This window comes from Saccopteryx leptura, chromosome 8, assembly GCF_036850995.1.
Source record: "Saccopteryx leptura isolate mSacLep1 chromosome 8, mSacLep1_pri_phased_curated, whole genome shotgun sequence".
NCBI classification, from domain to species: domain Eukaryota; kingdom Metazoa; phylum Chordata; class Mammalia; order Chiroptera; family Emballonuridae; genus Saccopteryx; species Saccopteryx leptura.
This window is the reverse complement of record NC_089510.1, coordinates 20,561,107-20,582,951: the sequence shown is the minus strand read 5'-3', so window position 1 is coordinate 20,582,951 and position 21,845 is coordinate 20,561,107. Positions and strand designations below refer to the sequence as shown.

The window sequence follows — 21,845 nt, the reverse complement described above, 5'->3', positions numbered from 1 at the left end:
GATAGGCTGTTCGCTTGTTTTTCAGTTTTATTAAACCAAAAGATTCTTTTCATAATTACACTTGATCTTTATTAGTGGAATTTCCTCATTCTTCCCTTTAACATAGGGATACAAAGAATACAGAAAATCTTTATTTCTTGGAAGGATAATTTAATTATTAATGGGTTTTGAAGGTCTGGACATAAAACATTATATTCAGATTTATGAAGGAGACTGATTTCAAATACCTATAGTAGGTGTTCAATAGTTATGTTTTGATTAAACAACATACAATGTAGAGCAGCAGTAAGTGGCATTTAAAATGCACACAGAAAACTGTTTTTCCTCATAATTTTTTTCCTATATATTTTTAATTTATCATATTAGGTTTTAAAACATTAGGGGGAAATAATATACACTTAAAATTCACAAAGCAAATAAATAATGTCTTGAAAAAAAGTTTTAAACTGGATATTTCCTGAAACTTCTGGTGTTATTTTGAACCTTTCCCAGGACTGTCATGTAATGAAAGGTCTCTCTCTCTTAGACTAAAACTACTATGCAATTATTAAGAACATGTAAACTTAATGTTATCCTTTAGTGAATTATATCAAGTAGAATTTCCAAGATGCCTACTTGATTTAAAAAAAAAAATGTCAAAGACTCTTTTGACAGAAATAACAACTGCCATCATGAAAATGTAGAATTGATTTATCTAGGAAACATGGGTGTCATATGTATATACGGCTGTTGAGCTGAATAAGAGTGGGCATTTGGGGTAGTATAAAAATATTGTGTCTATGAATTTATTTTAAATGTCATCATTTTCTTTAAGAAGTGTTGAATGGGTTCTTCAATCCAGTATACAATTTGCTAACATGTATCATAGGGATTCTTTTGCTAAAAAAAATAAATTAAGGCCCTGGCCGGTTGGCTTAGCGATGGAGCGTCGGCCTGGCGTGCGGGGGAACCAGGGTTCGATTCCCGGCCAGGGCACCCATTTGCTTCTCCACCCCCACCCCCTCCTTCCTCTCTGTCTCTTTCTTCCCCTCCCGCAGCCAGGGCTCCATTGGAGCAGGGATGGCCCGGGCGCTGGGGATGGCTCCTTGGCCTCTGCCCCAGGCACTAGAGTGGCTCTGGTCACGGTGGAGCGACCCCCCGGAAGGGCAGAGCGTCGCCCCTGGTGGGCGTGCCGGGTGGATCCCGGTGGGGCGCATGCGGGAGTCTGTCTGACTGTCTCTCCCCGTTTCCAGCTTCAGAAAAATCCAAAAATAAATAAATAAATAAATTAATTAATTAAAATAAATAACATGTTAATTAATAAAATAAACCAGGTACAAAAATCTTTCTTTATATTTACAGATAAATTTTAATGGAATATTTCATGGTCTAACACAAATATCAGACCCAATGACACTACTTCTTGTACAGCCTTTGGCTTACCCTGTATAACAAAATCTGTTATTTAAAGTAGATTATAAAATACCTTATGGTAAGTGAACTTCAAAGACACAAAGAAAATCCTCCAATTGAAAAGCTTATTTCAAATTCTTATTGGCATAAGCTTAGGATGGATATATTATTAATTGAATTATTTTAGGTAGTTCAAATATATAATACTAGTTAGAGTGAAAATTAAAAAAAAGTTTAGGTATTTTTGCTTCTGTTTGTAGTCAACATTACTAAACAGACATAAGTCAATGCAAAATTACAGAGTTTTGTAATTTTGGCAATCTCAAGCAAATTTCCCAAAATCAGCAACATTTTTTAACCCTTAGCATATTACAAGGTTCATATATTATCCAAGAAGTAAAGACTAAATGTTGTACAAATAAGATAACATTTATTTTACTACTGGTTAATTTTTAAAACTTCCATTTAGAAACTTACAAGAAAAATGTGCATCATTGAGGAAATCTAGAATGAATGAAAGATGTCTGCAGTTCAAAGTAGATAAACAAAATAATGTGTTTGGCAGAAAAGGCTATGTTTGGTAACTCTTTTATAATCTGTCCACAGAAAAAAAAGAAAGTTCCATCTTTCAATGTCTGGTTTTCAAGCTTCAGAAAATGAACTAAATAAATAGACAATTCAGTGATGTCCAACAGATAACTAAAATTCAAATTTTATTTTTCCGTGTAAACTGAACAAATTGTTTTTCTGACAAAACTTTACTGAAAGATAAATTTCAAATGGGAACCCTGTAAGAATGTTTCTAAGAGTTGTACATGACATATTTTAAGTGCCACTAAGTACACATTGAATACTTTGTAAGTATATAGGCATATCGACATGCAAGTGTCATGTACTACCTAATATTACAATATGCATTTTGTTTTTTGAAAATGTTAACGATCAAAGTAGATTCGATAATTGTGCAATAGGTTTGGTTTTGATGGATTTTCTTTACAGCATATAAATTATTTTTATGCTGTCACAAATATACCCTTCCAAAAGTTATGCATTTCATATCATATAAATAGAATGTCTTATTTTTGAAGCTACATTACTGGGAACACCTGCATTTCTTGAGTACAATTTTCAGAGATAAATCTTTAAATTCTTTTTAACATGGCAGACTAGTTCCAATGTTGGTTATATTGAAATATTCATGATAAAAATGGAGCTTTCTTGAGGAAATATTTTTGGCTGAATGAAAAGCAAAACAACCAATTCACAAATATTGATGTGAACTGAATATGAAGAAAATGGGTTAGCAATTCCAAACTCACACATCCTTGGGTTACTACTTAACTGTATCATTGAATCTACAATAAGTACAACAGGTACAGTTGAATAAATTTGTAAGGAGATTAAATTTTATACATTTATAAGAAGAAAGAGTACTAGTTTTGAAAAACATCTAAATTATTTCTCTATTTCTGAGACTCCTTCAATACATCAGAAACACAGAAAAAAAAAGCAGAAAGGATAAAGAGATCATTCAGTTTACATTTCATAGTTTTTTCTAACCAACTGGTGACCACTATTTTCAATTATCAAATATTTTATTGCATATAACTTTTACTATCAGCAAATATAAAGAGAAAAGTGGCTACTAGTATCATGTACAAGGAAAAGCATCTGAGTAAAGAAAACATCTGAGGTTTGACAGTCCTGTGTGTAAGTGAAGTGTAACGTGGCATTTCATAGCGCACTTAAAAGTCCATGTAGGAATCACTGCTGTTCTGACCCTGGATATGGGAAAAGTGCTTAAGTGCTGAGTCCTGATAGGTTTTCCTTTGCCCCTGCAATCTTCAAACATCTTTTAACTTTTCTTCTTTTTAAATATACAGCATGTTTCGTAGGGGGAAAATAGTGGGTCTTTTTGTTTTTGTTTTTTTTACATCTTTTTCACATTTGGGCCCATTCTCTCCAAAATAACCATACATTTCTTGTAACTAGCATATACATATATATGTGTATACATACCCTCCACACATATATATGAAAGAGATAATAAAGATTAGATCAAATATTATTCATAACACGACCACATAACATAGAAACATTTTTAACTTCGAGCATATACTACAGATTTGACGTCATAATTTGAGTTTTTTCTTGTATTCTTTTATTTTCTAGAGGAAAATCTGCTTTTAAAATGTCATTTCCTTTTAGAATAATTAAATTACATCATTTGAAAAAGTCATATGTCTGTGCAGACAAAGTAAAGTGGACATTTGTGGCAATACTTTGCATTCATTACTTAGAGATTATTTGTTAATAAAGAGGCAGACAAATACTTAAAATTTTGTCTTTCATAGATAACACTACTTGGGAAAATAAATTATACTTATAATTTTTACTTAAAAGTACAACATTAATTTATAAGAAATTATTGTATTTTGAACATTAAATAAATAGATTAGACAGCAAAGTGTTGCCATTTAAATTATATTTTAATCAACACAATTATATTACACTGAACTATTAAATAGGCATAAGAGGAGCTGTCCTTATAAAGTTATAATATTTTGCTTACAGGAAAAGTTAATGATAGAAACAGAAAAACAAATGCAGATCCACACACTGTTGAATACACTATAACAAGTTGGCTTTTGAGAATTCCCAGGGGGTGGGGAACAGACTGTTAGGATAGCCCCAAAGAGTGCTTCCTGGGATATCTTGTAAGTCATTATTTCTTGTATTTATATTGAAGTATCATAGCCCATGTTAAAAGTGAGAGGTAGAAGGATTATTGTAAGTATGCATGGCAGAGAACTTACCAGCTTTATCCAATAACTATTGCATTCAATATTAATAATCTCAATACATAAAAATGCTGATGAGTTTAGAACCCATTCTTTCATGTTGTCCCCTTTAGCTCTGTTCATAATCTACTTTCAATCCATTGCCTTTGGAAGGGTATAAGTGCAAAGGGCACGTTTGGGGAAGAATAGGGAGAGAAAGGGAAATAAAAATGAATAGGAAAAGAAAAAAATATAAAAAGTTTCTACTGAAATACAGTGAGTTTACCTATTAAAGTTAACCTGTATATTTGATTGGATAAATTTGAAAGAAAAGTGCCACAATTATTAAAATATATAATACATACATTTCAAAGAAAATTTAAAATTTTTAAATTGAATTAGATATAAATAAAAGTTTCTTTCTCTCCAATAAGGCTAAAAGCTAGGCCAAATAATTTTTTTATGTCATATTAATAATTAAGAAAAAGAACTTAACATTTTACTGACCTGGTTGTATTTTTAATTAATAATTTAGTATGTGCGAGGTGAAGATTAGCAACCTCTCGGATCTGGTTAAAGAATTCTTTAAAATCCCTTTGCATTAAGTATCCAGCAATAGAGCTGCAGATATTGCACTGAGTATATTTCAATATTGCCAGTGTATATTTCAAAACAAATTCTATTATCTACACTAAGATTTCCTCTTTCCCAATATTCAAAATGCATATTATAATGACATGGGTTTCAAACATCCATACACATCAAGTACAAGATACTTACATGGACGTCCATTGTAGTTACCTATATTTTGCATAGTTTTTAGTGTGTACTTTGTGCCACTTAGTAAAAAGCATTACTCACTAATTGTCATTAGATGTTTCATTTATTTCAACTGTTGTTACCAGTTGTTTTTTGCTTGTTTTGTTTTGTATATTTATCACAGATTACATTTGCAACCGGGGGGGGGGGGATAATACCAGGAATTTTTAGAGTGCTCTCCGTAATTAGCAATATGATCAGGAAATTGCAGGAAGATATGAGATTTTGTATTTTCTCCACAATTAAAAACCTAATATGAAATTTTGTATTTATCATCGGTAAGTTATCCTCTATGTGCAAAGAAAAAGGAAAAAAGTGTTTTAGATGTTGCCCTTGGTAACACTTTGCAATAAGTGGCACTATATTACACAATAACTGCTATATTACATGGAAGAACCATCACCGTCGAACAGCTGCTGTACATGTGCCTATATGGAATTCAATGCTATTACAGTCATGAGTACATAATTACAAGTGAGCCTGTTATTTTAATTGAGATATTTATATATTTTTACAAAAAAAATAAATGAGGTGTTAGTTTCTTTGCCATATTCAGGAAAGTTAGTGTTCTTTCTCTACTCTTTATTTTAATTGTGGGGTTTCAATGAATGATTAAGCATCTTGAATCAATATGAGATCATCCAGTTTCTAGATTAAACTGTGATATCGGGTTCCTTACACTGTTTATTGAATTCTCTGGTAAAAGAAAATAAGTTTAAATCACACGATCTCTCTCTCTCTCCCTCTCTCCCTCTCTCTCTTTCTCTCACTCTCTCTCTCACACACACACACTCACACTCCTCAATACTCCGCTCATGTTTTCTGTCTTCCTCTTAAACTCACAGACTTTTTTTCCCTTCCTAATTTTGATAATTGTTCTATCGAGGACACTCAAAGAAAATAGAAAAAAGGAAAAAATGCTGCTTACCCTTTTTTTTTTATGTGTGTGATGAAGGACAATCAATTTACACTGTAAACAGTACACTGGCAGAAAATAGCTCCTTTTAGTAGAAAATAATGTTCCATATTCTACTAGGGGTTTGTGTGTGTGTCTTTGAGTCCCGTAGCTGCCGTGCTCACTAAGCAGAGACAGAATCTGGCTCCCTGTGAATACAAGTGAGCACGTTTCAGACACTGCAGTTGACTTGGTTTCAATTAAAAATGGCGTTTCATTTTATTCTGAAATTTATAGGAGTAAACAAAGCTTTTACATTATTTTCTTGTTTGGTGGAAATCAAATAATTTTTTCAAATGGGAAAATATAATTCCATTGCTATTATAAATATTTTCAGTAACTAAAAGTGATACCTAAATCAAATGTACTTATTTTAACTGGCAATATTTGATTAGAGCCCACAAATCGTAAGATACCAGTTAGTTTTTTAATAAAGACTTCTAATGAGTTTTTATATTACTCTAAAGGGTTAAAGAATCAAAAAATCTAGAAATTGCAACCATTTTGGGATTTCTAATTTTACAGTGTTATAAATAATGATTGAGTTATTTAGGTAACAACTTAGCAGTTGGAGCCAAGTGGAATATAGACAAAATGACGAGAGATGTAAATACAACATCGATGAAGAGTAGCAATTTTGTAAATACATCTTGAAATTAGGCTTTAAATAGTAATTGATGATGCAGTTTATACAACTTACTTCTGTAATAAGAACTTTCCCATTTGTACTAACAGGATGAATTTTGCTTTTTGGAGTCTCTCTAAAGATTATGCATTGAAAGATATGAACAGTTTATAAACCTATTCTAGTTTCAATGTGTCTAGTAGCACCTACCTGATTCTCTCAAACTACCATACTATATTAACATATTATTGCATTTTTCCACAGATGGTATAAATTGAACTGTAAAAACAAGCATGCAATCACATCAATGCAGACTTATTTCCTTAAAATGTCATACTGTATATGATTTATTGTTAACACTCAACCACATCATATTATTTATGTTCTGTATATTCTGAAAAAGTGCTGCTTGACTGACATCATCCTTTTTCTTTTGTAAGAAATCAACAAGATAAATGCTTCAACAATAAAACAATTTAAAATTCTAATGTTGTTTTAAAAGATTTATACTTTTCTGATAAATAACCTAAGACACAGCACCCTTGTCTTTCATTGGATATTAACACATGACGTCATACTCAAACATTCTCATTTCCCCAAAATAAATTCCAAGATATTATTTTTAAAACCATAGGCCATCATGCTTTGACATCACAAGTATAGCTACCATATTGTCATATTTGTATTCTTCTTAAAGGTGCAATGCTTGTGAATGTGAAAATAATTTTCATCTAACTGGATTTTTAATCTTTAGCATATAATAAAGTTAATGAGAACTAATCTAACAATATTGTATTTTACTAGAAGAAATAATATGACTTTAGATTGACTGTGTGTCATATTTAAGAATACAGCATTTCTTAATGGTTAAATACACCAAAATTTTCAGAAATAATCCAGAGAAAGAGACTTTCACCTTGGAGGTAAAAGCATGGCAGAAATTCTCTATCACTCACTGTTTCAGAAGTTTGTACCTCACAAAATGCATAGACAGGAATTTAATATAAAGAATTAGTTCATTTATACAGAAAACATATCATAAACACTTCTTTTTGGCAAACCAATATAGGTAAGCAGCTCTGGAACTGCCAAATAAAAATTTGTAAATTTTTAGCAAACTAAAAGTTTATTTTTAGGTTATCATTCTATTGTGGTTGTAATTTAAAACCTGAGGCTGTGCACTGGTTGTTAGCTTAAAATTACCTTTCCTTAGAACATTGTGCTTCCATTGTATAACAAATAAAATTAACAAGAACTAGAAAAAATTGTTGTTGAACAGTGCTAGGACATACAGACAAAATACTAACACATGTTATCTACTTATAATATTGGTTTAAGTAATATCTAAAGAGATATAATGGACATTAGAAAATGCTCACTGATGACTGAATTACCTACAGCCAAAAAAGTTAAATATGTATCAAATAATGTTTAATTGGATTTATTATATGCACTATATACAGATACTAAAATGTCTCAAAATTGTGCCCTATGGATACTTCAATTCTGTTTAGGAAGATGAGTCCTTGTGAAGCAAATAAATTACAGAATCAAATTAGAGAAATTAATGAAATCTTTGTGATTTCCAAAGCAGTAAAATGTTTGTAACTATTTATTGATAAATGATGCTAAACTAACCTAATAGTGGGATCTACATCATTATAAAGATACCATGACATGATTATAATTCATACACATGGCTCCTGTATCAAATACTATATTTTTAAATAGCAAATTGATACAGCTTTACCAGTATATTGCAAACAGTCCAGAATCTATACTACAGTGTTTTCAGTTTGTGTTTTCCAGGGCGTATGTTTTCAAACATGTCTTTGAAGAGAGACATGTAGGAAACATTGTCTGTAAACCTCTAATGTCTGATTAAACTTAAGCACATTAGCTCTTGACCTAATCCTGTTTCTTGTGAAAGCCGTCCAATGGCAAACTGACTAAGTCCAAGACAGAAAGAAAGTGAAAAATGAAAGGGAAAAACTCGGCATACATTTTTTTTCTTTTCAATGTATAAAAACAACTCAGTATCATGATCCAAGGAGATGATTAACATTGTTAAGGCTGTATATTCAAGCACTGTATGTTAAAGGAGCGATGATGTGGAATTTAGGCAGTAAGAAATGTCCTGCATTATGGATGGTACAGTAATTAAAGAATGATGCTTTTGACAGCTGATTGCTGGTACACACTGGCTACTGATAGGAGTGCAGTATGGAAGTTAATACAGGTAGCAGAAGATGGTAAAAATGAATTCAGAATGATGATAGCCAGTTTTTTTGTTTTGTTTTGTTTTGTGTTTTTTTTTTGTTTTCTTCCGGCAACCAGCCTGGTAAATAAAACTCAGAATTTGGCCGGCGTTTTAAATGAAATACTCTTTTTTCTCTTCAGCATTGACTTGGCTGCCTTCAGCATTGATAATAGCTGTGTCAGCATCGGGGGCATCTTCAGCTCCTTTCGCTTCATTTGTTAGATATGTTCCTGTGGGGATTGGAAGAAAAAGATGTGAGTTCTGTGAGACTGGCCAATAGGCAGCATCAAAGCTACATTAATTTAGGAATGAATTTATGCTGGATTTCTTCTATGTTGGAACAGATTCTGAGGCAGAATAAACCATACAATTCACCGTCCGGAAGTTGTACTCTTTCTTTAGCTTTCAGGTAAACGTTGTAGATGAAGCGGGGGCCGGGTGACTTACAGGTAGCAGCCCAACTGGAGTGGGTAATGAGTACTTTGATTTCTTTAATGATGGATACAGATCATGTGATCCGTGCAGCTGTAGCAATCAAGGTCCTTTGTTAAGATGTTGTAAATGATCACATCAAATGTGTCACCACTCATTTTGGTAACTCCACTTAAAAGTAGATTATATCAATAGTTTGCTATCTAGCCCATTGAAAAAAATACACAAATTTTCTCATTAATATGGCCACGTGTGTCCATAAACATACAAACGAAACATTAACCAAATGCTGAATGTTATAGTTGTGTTTTAGTGCTAAAGATAAATTACAAACTTGATTCCATTTTTTTTTTCTCAACTAGTGACTTACTCTGTGACCTTTAGCTATTGGCTAAACATTATTTTGCTAAGCCAATTTCACTTTAAAGTTGAGTAAAATAATCAAGGCTTCCATGAAATAATTTAGTATTTAGATCTCTCTCTCTCTCTCTCTCTCTCTCTCACACACACACACACACACACACACACACACACACACACACTCTTATATTTCATGTTAGAGCTAGTTTTTTATAATTTTTTGTCAACATTTAGAATATCTTATTAAATATAACCTACCTTTATGTCTTGCCAGATATCGACCAAGCAGAAATATAGAACACAATGTAACAAATACAACTACAGCCACTATTCCTCCTATAAGAGCATGATCAGGGCCAGTCTGGCCAGCCAGAGCATTGGGATCTAGAAAAGAGAAGGAAATATTGCTTAAGTTAGTGTTGCTTAGTCATAGAGTACATATCAGAGCATTAGAATAAGTTCTTTGCAATGAACACATTTCTATTAAAATATAGTTTCATTATTTGTATTATACCAATCAACTAGTTAACAAATGTTTATAGTTTACCTCTAATATTTATTGTGTACCAGCCCTGGCCGGTTGGCTCAGCGGTAGAGCGTCGGCCTAGCGTGCGGAGGACCCGGGTTCGATTCTCGGCCAGGGCACACAGGAGAAGTGCCCATTTGCTTCTCCACCCCTCCGCCGCGCTTTCCTCTCTGTCTCTCTCTTCCCCTCCCGCAGCCAAGGCTCCATTGGAGCAAAGATGGCCCGGGCGCTGGGCATGGCTCTGTGGCCTCTGCCTCAGGCGCTAGAGTGGCTCTGGTCGCAACATGGCGACGCCCCGGAGGGGCAGAACATCGCCCCCTGGTGGGCAGAGCGTCGCCCCTGGTGGGCGTGCCGGGTGGATCCCGGTTGGGCGCATGCGGGAGTCTGTCTGACTGTCTCTCCCTGTTTCCAGCTTCAGAAAAATGAAAAAAAATATATATATATTTATTGTGTACCATAACATAGAAGATATCTACCCGGGCATATAACATTTCTCACATCAACCACTTTTGCCATTGAGCTACATTTTAAAGAGACTGGAAAAAAAATACACATAAATGATTTTGCACAGTTTTATGCCTTTTGTTCTTTCTCTTCTCCATCTGAAAGTGTGTGTGTGTGTGTATTTTTTGGGAGATTAACACAGCTATACCATTTTTAAAGTAAAATTATGTTATGGGAAATGATAGGGCTGGAGATGACAACTTGAGCTTTATCTATATATATATATATATGTTATTTAAAGCTATAAATTGCATAAACACCCTAAAAAGAGTGAGTATAGATGGAAGAAAATGTCTGAAAACTGAGTCCTAAAAACTCCCATATTTAAAACTTAGGAAGAGAAAGTGTTTCTAGCAGAGTAGACTTAGAAGAAAATAGGATGTTAGTAAAGATCCTGGAGAGCACAGTGTAGTTGATTAAAGAGAAGGATTTATTTAAAAGAAAGGAGGGTGACCTGACCAGGTGGTGGTGCAGTGAATAGATTGTCATACCAGGATGCAGAGGACCCAGGTTCGAAACCCTGAGGTCACCGGCTTGAGTGTGGATTCATCTGGTTAGAGCACAGCTCACCAGCTTGAACCCAAGGTCGCTGGCTTGAGCAAGGGGTCACTCGGTCTGCTGTAGCCCCCGGTCAAGGCACGTATGAAAAAGCAACCAGTGAACAACTAAGGTGCCACAATGAAGAATTGATGCTTCTCGTCTCTCTCCCTTCCTATCTGTCCATCTCTCTCTCTCTCTCTCTCTGTCTGTCTGTCTTTGTCAGAAAAAAAGGAGGGTGTTGCAAATTATGTTAAGTATTATTGATAGAAGGAGGAAAATGATAGAAGAAGGAAAATGAGTTGAGAATTAAAATCCTATTGAACTTGTAGCTTTAGAGAAAGTGGTTGGAAATATATAGGTTAATACTATACTTTTACATTCACCTCTAGTAATATATTATAGGAAATAGATGAGTTCTCAGGAAACTCAAACAGAAATGAAAAATATAGCAAAAGAAAGCTCAGATACTAGGGTATTCAAATGTTTGGGAAATAAGCTATAGAAGTTGCATAGTAAGGAATAAAACTGAGTGAAATTTTGAGCAACAAAATCTACCAAGGCTCAGCCCTATGGCAAGATTAGACTGAATGCACTGCCTACACTTCCAAGCTCATTATTGCAGATAGCATCATAGTAGCTGCAGGGGTCTCCAAACTTTTTACACAGGGGGCCAGCTCACTGTCCCTCAGACCATTGGAGGGCTTCCAAATACAGTGGTCCTCTCACTGACCACCAATGAAAGAGGTGCCCCTTCCAGAAGTGCAGTGGGGACTGGATAAATGGCCTCAGGGGGCCGCATTGCAGCCCGCGGGCCGTAGTGTGGGGATGACTGGCTCTAAAGGAAGGATGTAGAGGAGGGAAAATGTAAAAAAAAAATAAAATTGATTAGAGTTGCACTTAGGCCTTCAAAAGATCTTTGAGCTGGTTATTGGCACGTGAATACAGCACACAGATTAGGAGTCTACTTTGTTTTTTAACAGCACTATTGTCCTTAAGAAACAATCTAGGCCCTGGCTGGTTGGCTCAGTGGTAGAGCATCGGCCTGGCATGCAGGAGTCCTGGGTTCGATTCCCGGCCAGGGCACACAGGAGAAGCGCTCATCTGCTTCTCCACCCCTGGGTCTCCTTCCTTTCTGTCTCTCTCTTCCCCTCCCGCAGCCAAGGCTCCATTGGAGCAAAGTTGGCCCGGGCGCTGAGGATGGCTCCATGGCCTCTGCCTCAGGCACTAGAATGGCTGTGGTTGCAACAGAGCGACGCCCCAGATGGGCAGAGCATCGCCCCCTGGTGGGTATGCCGGGTGGATCCCAGTTGAGTGCATGTGGGAGTCTGTCTGACTGCCTCCCCGTTTCCAACTTCAGAAAAATACAAAAAAAAAAAAAGAAACAATCTGGATAGAAAAAAATGTCTGACTATTTTAAACTCCAATCTCTGGACCCAAAACTTAAACATAGCAGAAATGAACTATGAAAGCTAAGTAGTCTCTAGGAAAGGCAAATTCTCAAACACTCACTTCAGCTGTGGTTATGGAGCACAAGGGAGAAGGTTGGACTTCCCATAGGAGAGAGTTGGGGAAGTCGAAAAGAATGAATAAAGAAAATCCAGTTTCTGTAAGGAACTACACCAGTCAGTGCCAAGGCAGAGGGTTCTTTCAATGCTAGAACCCTAATTTCCATAATTGTTATGGATTGGTAGCTACTCAGTCTTGGTCATTCTTCCTTTATTTTTAAATGGGAGCATTTATATTAAGAAGCACTTTTGGCTCTGTTTTATCAATGTGTTTTTTGTATGGGTGGAGAGGAACATTAGCCTTTTGCTCATGTTCCTTAACTAATGCATTGATATATAATGAAGAGGATTGTGCATATCAACACTCTTGGTCTTTGAGTTGGATATACTGTATTGGCTTGACGGGTCTTTAGGCTGTCTCTTTGGACAGGGCATGGCGGTGTTTTGTATAAGAAAAACAATGAACAAGTATTTGGTGATCAGAAGTGTATATTGGGACAGAGATTTTTAGCTGATAGCAAACTTGTTTTTTATTTTTTTCAGTGCACAGAGTTAAACATTTCTATCACTTGCAGTTGAATGTCACCATGTAATTTGTTTTCTAGGCAACTGAATGAAGGACCCACACAATATTAATCCATTGCTCCACTTATCGATGCATTCATTGGTTGATTCTCCTATCTGGGATTGATTCCCTGATCTGTGATTGAACTGGTAACCTTGGTGTGTCAGGATGATGCTCCAACCACTGAAAAACTTGGCCAGGGCATAATTTTATAATTTCAAAAATTATTTTAATGCCTTGGAGGATAAGTCTTAGATCAGGTTCAGAATAATTTTGTGAGAAACAAAACACATTAAATTGTTTATTGGAATTTTACTAATTTATACATAGATATTTTTATATACTATATTATCCATGATTATAGTATAATTCCTCCATTATTTAAATCTATCATGCTTTTTTGTTAGTTGTATAATTTTCTGATATATGACCTCAAATTTTTAGTAATGTTCTTTCCCATTTCTATACCATATTTTGAAACATTTTAATATTATTTTAAAATATGTTAATTTTTATTAACTTTTATTAAAAATAAAAATTTTATTTTTTCTTTTCTATTTTCATTTATTTCTTTTTATAGTTATTTTTAAAGCATTATGCCTAGTATTTGTCAAGATTATATTTGTCAATTTTCCTATTAGTTTAAATAGTATTTTAAAAGTTATTCTCTTAGCCCTGGCTTGTGGCTCAATGTATAAGGTGTTTGGTATGGATGTCCTGGGTTTAATTCCTGGTCAGGGCACACAAGAAAAGAGACCATATGCTTCTCCCTACCTCCCTCTCCCCCTTCTCTTCCTCTTCCCTACCCTTATCCACTGGCTCGATTGGTTTGAGGTTGGCCCCGGGCACTGAGGATAGCTCCATAGGAGTGTGACACCCTCAGGCACTAAAAATAGCTCAGAAATCGAGCATTGGCTCCAGATGGGGGGTGCTGGTGGATCCCAGTTCAGGGCATCTGCCTTACTATCTCACCTAACAAAAAATGTTTTTCTCTTAAGGTTTTTCTTCTATTACTGGTAGAAATACTATATTTTCTTTTGTCAACTACATATATGTACTTTGTGAACAATAATGTCAACATCATCCTAATTCTTCTGATCTTGGAATTGCACTAGATATCTTAGTGGACTAGCCATAATCCTTATTTTGACAATGGTTGGTGTCTTTACTCACTTCAATATTTAGTTATATTTAGAGTTCTTATCTATCTAAAATTTGTTAGTAAAGATATTTCACTCTTGATGAATACAGCACACATCTTATAAAAATAAAATGTCTTAAGAACAACATCCTTGAATCTTGAACTTTGAATGTCTAAGTACTATTTTGTTTTGTGACCACTAAACTAGCTAAAGAATCCTTGAGTTTTATTTTTTCAACTTAATAATTCAGAACAATTTGTCAGTGTTTTGATTATTGTTTTGTCACTTCCTTATCCCCCAAAATATCTGATATTCTTGTTTTTGTTTTGCACTGTTTTAAGTGACCTAGTGTTCTGTGTGTTGCTGTCAGAATTATATGGTTTTTTTTCCATTATATTATTTCACCTAGACATATTTCACCTAGACATATTTTGTAGTTTTTCTCTAGTCAGAATTTGCTTCATTTGAAAACCTACTTTTTATTAAAATCAGTTTATTATTTAGCTATTATCAGTTATTACTTGGCTTATAAATTTTTTTCCTACTCTACTTTTGATTAACAATATTCATTTTATTTTCTTCCTTGGAAAATTCAATTATTCTCTGGTAGAAATACCATATTTTAGGTTGGTTATATGTCATTTTCCCTAACCTATCTTTATTTTACTAATTTACATTTTTTAGTTATGTTTTCCATATTTATCTTTTGTTTAGTTGAATTCATTTTCTGTCATTTCTTATTTCTTCCAAAATAACTTAGCTATCAATGGTAACTTTGGTTTAACTCCACTCTTTATTTAAGGAACATTGAAATATTTATTTATTTATTTCCCCCCCACCCCCTCCCTTCCCTTGTCCACCCCCGATAACCACCACACTTTTGTCCATGTCCTGAGTCTCATTTTTATGTCCCACCTATGTATGGAATCATATAGTTCTTACTTCTTTCTGATTTACTTATTTCACTCAGTATAATGTTATCAAGGTCCATCCATGTTGTAAATGATTCAATGTCATCATTTCTTATGCCTGAGTAGTATTCCATAGTATATATGTACCACATCTTCCTTATCCAATCATCTGTTGAAGGGCTTTTTGGTTGTTTCTATGTCTTGGCCACTGTGAACAATGCTGCAATGAACATGGGCCTGCATGTGTCTTTACATACCAGTGTTTTTGAGTTATGGGTGTATATTCCCAGTAGAGGGATAGCTGGGTCATATGGTAGTTATATTTTTAATTTTTTGAGATACCACCATACTTTCTTCCATAATGGTTGTACTACCTTACATTCCCACCAACAGTGGATGAGGGTTCCTTTTTCTCCACAGCCTCTCCAACACTTGTTATTACCTGTCTTGTTGATAATAGCTAATCTAACAGGTGTGAGGTGGTATCTCATTGTAGTTTTGATTTGCATTTCTCTAATAGCTAATGAAGATGAGCATCTTTTCATATATCTGTTGGCCATTTGTATTTCTTCCTGGGAGAAGTGTCTGTTCATGTTCTCTTTCCATTTTTTTATTGGATTGTTTGCTTGTTTGTTGTTGAGTTTTATGAGTTCTTTGTATATTTTGGATATTAGGCCCTTATCTGTGCTGTTGTTTGAAAATATCATCTCCCATTTAGTTGGCTGTCTGTTTGTGTGTTGTCAGTTTCTTTTGCTGTGCAAAAGCTTCTTAGACTGATGTAGTCCCATTCATTTATCTCTGCCTTCACTTCCCTTGCCTTTGGAGTCAAATTCATAAAGTGCTCTTTATAACCAAAGTCCATGAGTGTAGTACTTATGTTTTCTTCTATGTAATTTATTGTTTCAGGTCTTATATGTAGGTCTTTGATCCATTTTGAATTAATTTTAGTCAAGGGGACAAACTGTAGTCAAGTTTCATTCTTTTGCATGTGAAATATTTAGTAGATGTTTTAAACAGTTTTATAATATTGACAGTAAAAAAGTGGTAGCTTTTTATTATTTTCTTTATTTTAGTTAAACAATTTTTTTAACATCTGAGAAAATGTTTTCTCTTAGTGTACATACATTATTTCTCTTTCTTCATTGCAAATATTTTTCCTTGGATGCAAATTGAATATTTAAAATTTGCCTATAAATTCTTTCATTTTCTTTTCTTATTTTCATTGTTATTGCTGAGATGTTTTGAAATAGGATTCTCTGTTCTGACGCAGGTGTTTATTCTTGTCCAGCTGTAATGTTGCAGATCAATCCATCTGAGGAACTATCTTTGTAACTGAAATGTGGATCATATGACATCTACAAACAGTGAATGGACTGGAGAAAGAGTCTTTGGATGTAACCCATTGTTGGTGAGAGATTTCATTGATTCACTTCGTATATTTCTGCTTATAATCTTCACTTGTACAGTAGAGTCTCATATCATTTATGTCATCTTTTTTTGTACATTAAGATAATTTGATCTGTTAGAATTTGTTTTAGATCAGTTCACTTGATTTTTAATATATATATTTTTAGATCTTTTATAATTTTAAAGATATATTATGACTTTTAAAGGAAATAATTTATTAACACATATTTTTAGATTATTATAATATAACTTTCAAAGAATGTAATTTATTAACACATATTTAACCTTACTCATAATTTTCTACTCAAATGCTTATAATATATGCTAAAAAACCCACTTTAACCTTTAGCTTGCATTTCATCACCCAAAATAAGGCCACGTTTAGTTTCAGATTTTTTGTGTGTGTATGTGACAGAGACAGAGAGACAGAGTAAAGGATAGACAAACAGAAAGGGAGAGAGATGAGAAGCATCAGTTCTTCATTGCAACACCTTAGTTATCATTGATTGCTTTCTCATATACTCATATGTGCTTTGACTGGGGGGCTACAGCAGACCCAGTGACCCCTTGCTTGAGCCAGCCACCTTGGGCTCAAGTTGGTGAGCCTTGCTCAAACCAGATGAGTTCGTGTTCAAGCCGGCAACCTTTAGGTTTGGAACCTGGGTCCTCTGAATCCCAGTCCAATGCTATACCCACTGTGCCAATGCCTGGTCAGGCTAGTTCTAGGATTTTTAAGATTACAAAGATAGAGTGACATCAGAGATATGGTGCCGTGAGGGAAGCTCCCAGTACCTGTCTTTGAAATTTCAACAGATCCAACAACTAGAGACAGAAAAATAATTCCAGGAGCATCTAAAATACACATGCACCAAACAAAGGTACGATTGGGCGAAAAGGTGGTTGAATATATAAACCAATATGAAGGAAATAGGATGGAGAATGAAGTATTCTGCTTCCCTCACTGACCCGAGAAAGGTCTGCTTTCACTTGGAACTGAGAGGAAGGGGGGTGCTAGGGCAGAGATGGTGGGCTGGCTAGAGCAAAGATGTGTAGGCTGAGGAAACTGATCCCACAGTTCGGCCCAGTGGAGCTAACACTTGGCGGCAGGCCCCGGCAGAGGTGGGTGAGTAGCTTGCATGTGGAGTGGACTTTGTTTACTCCCAGTCTCCCGTACAGCAAGTGCAGGCGGTGTACAAGTTGTTCCTCCTGGTGCATTTGGCATGGGTGCCCATGATCTCAGACAGAGGGGCTGGGTCGGAGACTGTCAGTCGTGGCCTTCTGTGTGGGCTGTGGCTAGAGTCTCTGTGTGGTCCCTGCTCCCTGAACAACAGTGTGCGGGAGTGCACGAAAGCTGGGTTCCCTACACCTGGACCTCTCTTCCAACCATACAGACTAACAAAGCACATTCCTGGGAAAGAAAAATATGGAAGTGCTACAGAAGGGGCACACAGGCAGCTTGCAGACAGTCTCTGGAGCAGATCCACAGATCCAACGCTGAAATTAGCTTAATCTGTAGTCTGATCACTGTCCAGCTGGTCTACACTGGCAGCAGCTCTGGCTGACAAAGTCTTCTTTCTCATGTCTGCAATTTAAGAGAACCCGGAGGAGAGACTTGATAGCTTTTAGGCCTCTTACTCTGGAAGCAGTGGTGGGGGCAACTTCTTACTAGCTGATACAGGTTAAAAAACACATTCCTACAGAACAGACCTTGGAGAACACTGCAGAAGTTGGGCAGGCTAGGCTGTAGGCTTCCTAACAAGGGAGAAGCCTGTGGAAAGCAGTCCCAAAGAGCGCTAAGGCAAATTTAATCAGATATTCCCAGAGAACCTTAGAAAGGAGCCTGACCAGAAGTCAGCTCACCACCCTGCCTGCTTAAGATAGCTTGGATCCCAGAGCTGTGCTTTAAAAGGACCTGGAGGAGGACTTGGCAACTTTTAAAACCTCCTGTTCTGCAGGCAGTGACTAGGGCATCTTCCTGCCAGCCAATACAGGTTACAAAGTGCAAAAAGCCTGGGGAGAGTGGACCTTTGGAGAGCTGAGGCATACTAGACATGCCGGGAGGCTCACAGAAAGACACCTGGAGAGCAATTGACTCCCAGCCCTGCCTGATTATGCTGGCGGCTCTGGCTGGCAAAACTTCACCAGAGCCCTGTATTGGGTGGGGATAGAAGGGAGATTTTGCAGCTCTTAGCGCCTCTTGCTCTCCAGGCAGTGGAAGGAGCAACTTCACAGCTGGGTCCCCAGGCTACTGGGTCAGGAAGAAAAGACTTGGGGAGAGGCTCCACAAAAACAGACTCTCCTTGTTGGAGCCTGCAAACATTAACAAGCCAACAAGCCACACCTACCAACGGGACTGAGGCCTAGTCCATGTCATCGTCATAGTGACACATCAACTGCAAATCTCTATGTAAGAGTGCCACAGGGGCAGAACCTGGGGTACAGAGCCACCGGCAAAAAAGAGAGAGAAAAAAGAAAAAGGAAGAAGATAACATCTCAAAATCAGGAAAAATCCACAGTCTTTATAAATTTTTCCATTTTTTTTCTTTTTCATTTTTTTCTCTTTCACCTTGGTCATTTTATCCTCTTTCCGGTTTATTCCTTTCTTTTCATTTTGAACTTCATTACCCATAGGTGTTCCATGTTCCATTCTTTTTATTCCTCTCTATAAGGGTTACATTCCAAAAACCTTAATCTTTTCCTCCCTCTCCTTTTGTTTCTTTTTTCCTCTTTCATTTATGCTCTCATTTGATTCTCACTCACAAACAAATTATTTTATTTTGGATTCAAATTTTTTCTTTGTAGCATTTTTGTGCTTTTTACTATGTTTTTACTTCATTACCATTCCCCCCAACTCCAGCTCTCCATTCTATGTAGTTTGTTCCACTCAATAAAATAGAATTTTAATTTTTCACTGTATTTTTTTCTTTTTCTTTTTTATTCTTTTCTCTTTCACTATAGCTCTCATCTGACTGTCATTTACAAACAAGTTATTTTATTCTTGATCCAAATTTTTTCCTAGTAGCATTTTGTGGGTCCTTACCTTGTTTTTTGCCACTTTGTCACTTCTCCCCAACTCAGGCCCTTCCTTCTATGTAGTATTTGTTCCATTTAGCTCAATATAATTTTCAGTTTTTCACTGCATTTTCTCAAAAATTTTTTTCAATTTTTATATTTTTTATTATTTTTATTATATTATTTTATTTTTTATCAATTCTTATTAGTGTTATTAACAAAACCACCCTCAAATGCCATTAAAAAATTGAATATCATGAATACAAAAGACAGAGATGTAGCTCAAATAGATGAGGTAAAACCTATAGAAAAAAATTTCAATAGCTTGGAAACCTTAGAGTAAAATGAAAGAGAATTTAATATTGAAGCCCTAAAAATATATAAAGGCAATATAGGGAGCTTTTAAAACAATTCAACGAACAGAAAGAAAATATTACCAAGGAAATTGAAACTATAAAAACAAATCAAGCAGAGTTAAAAAACGCAATTTATGAACTGAAAAATAAGGTAACAAGCTTAGCTAATGGAACAGGCCAGATAGAAAAGAAAATTAGTGACATAGAAGACAGGCAACTAGAGGCACAACAGAGAGAAGAGGAGAGAAACTAACGAATTTAAAAAAATGAGAAAGCCTTACAGGAGTCGTTTGACTTCATCAAAAAGAGCAACATAAGAATAATAGGTATATCAAAAGGAGAAGAGAGAGAAAATGGAATGGAGAACATATTCCAACAAATAATAGACAAGAACTTCCCAAGTTGTGGAAAAAACTAAAGCCTAGAATTCAAGAAGCACACAGAACACCGAGTTATCTTAACCCTAACAAACCTACTCCAAGATACATCATAATGAAATTGGCACAAACCAATGACAAAGAAAAAAATTCTCAAGGCAGCCAGGGAAAAGAAGACTACAACATATAAAAAAAGGCCTATTAGATTATCATATTTATCATCAGAAACTCTACAAGCTGGAAGAGAGTGGACCCCAATATTTAAAGTTTTGTAAGAGAGGAACTTCCAGCCAAGAATACTATACCCATTAAAGCTATCCTTCAAATACGAAGGAGAAATAAAAACGTTCACAGATATAGAAAAGATGAGGAAATTTATTATCAGAAAAACTCAATTCAGGAAATATTAAAGGAGGTTTTCTGACCAAATACAAAGAACAAAACCACAAGTAAAAGCTCCATCAAGAACACAATAAAATCAAATTTAATCTGTGACAACAAAAACAAAAAAGGGGAAAGGACAAAGATTAACAGTAGCAAAGGAGGATGGAGTGCAGAAGCACTCATGAGATAATGTATTATAAGGAACATGATTGGTACCTATTCCATTACTTAATGGTAACCACCCCTAAAAAACCACCACAGAAGCACATGACTTAAGAAAAGAAGTAAAAAAGTGTAGATTACAACCAAACAAAATCAAATGATAGAAAAACAAAAGAGAAGAATCAAACAAGATACAAAACTAACAGAAAGCAATATATAAAATGGCAATAGGAAATCCTCAAGTGTCAATAATTACACCATATGTAAATGGATTGAACTCACCAATAAAAAGACAAAGAGTAGCAGAATGGATTAAAAATAAAATCCAACTGTATGCTGCCTACAAGAAACACATCTAAGCTACAAGGATAAAAATAAATTCAAAGTAAAAGGCTGAAAAAAAATACTCCAAGCAGATAACATTCCAGAAAAAGCAGGTGTAGCAATACTCATATCTAACAATACTGACTACAAGACAGCACAGGTAATCAGAGACAAAAATGGTCATTTCATAATGATAAAGAGGACATTGAATCAAGAAGACATAACACTTCTTAATATATATGCACCAAACCAAGGAGCATCAAAATATATAAGATAGCTACTGACTGACCTAAAAACAAAAATATAATCATACTAGGAGACCTCAATACACCACTGATGGCTCTAGATTGTTCATCCAAACAGTAAATCAATAAGGAAATATTGGCCTTAATTGAAACAGTAGAACAATTTAATATGATAGACATCTACAGGACATTTCATCCCAAAGTGCCAGAGTATACATTTTTTTCTAGTGTACATGGAATATTCTCAAGAATTGACCATATG

General features: G+C 35.2%; 1 protein-coding gene across 3 annotated transcripts in view; it reads right to left on the bottom strand.

Moving 5' to 3' along the window:
• Positions 1-3,795: 3,795 nt before the first annotated feature.
• The window catches only part of CADM2 (cell adhesion molecule 2), a 1,163,936-nt gene continuing 1,145,886 nt past the window's right edge, over positions 3,796-21,845 (bottom strand). For all 3 annotated transcript variants that reach the window (XM_066347042.1, XM_066347045.1, XM_066347044.1), the window contains 2 exons: positions 9,882-10,007; positions 3,796-9,061 (listed from right to left, as the gene is read on the bottom strand). In XM_066347042.1, coding sequence (XP_066203139.1) covers positions 8,943-9,061; positions 9,882-10,007 — 245 coding nt within the window. In that variant the 3' untranslated portion in view covers positions 3,796-8,942. The remainder of the gene's footprint in view (positions 9,062-9,881; positions 10,008-21,845) is intronic.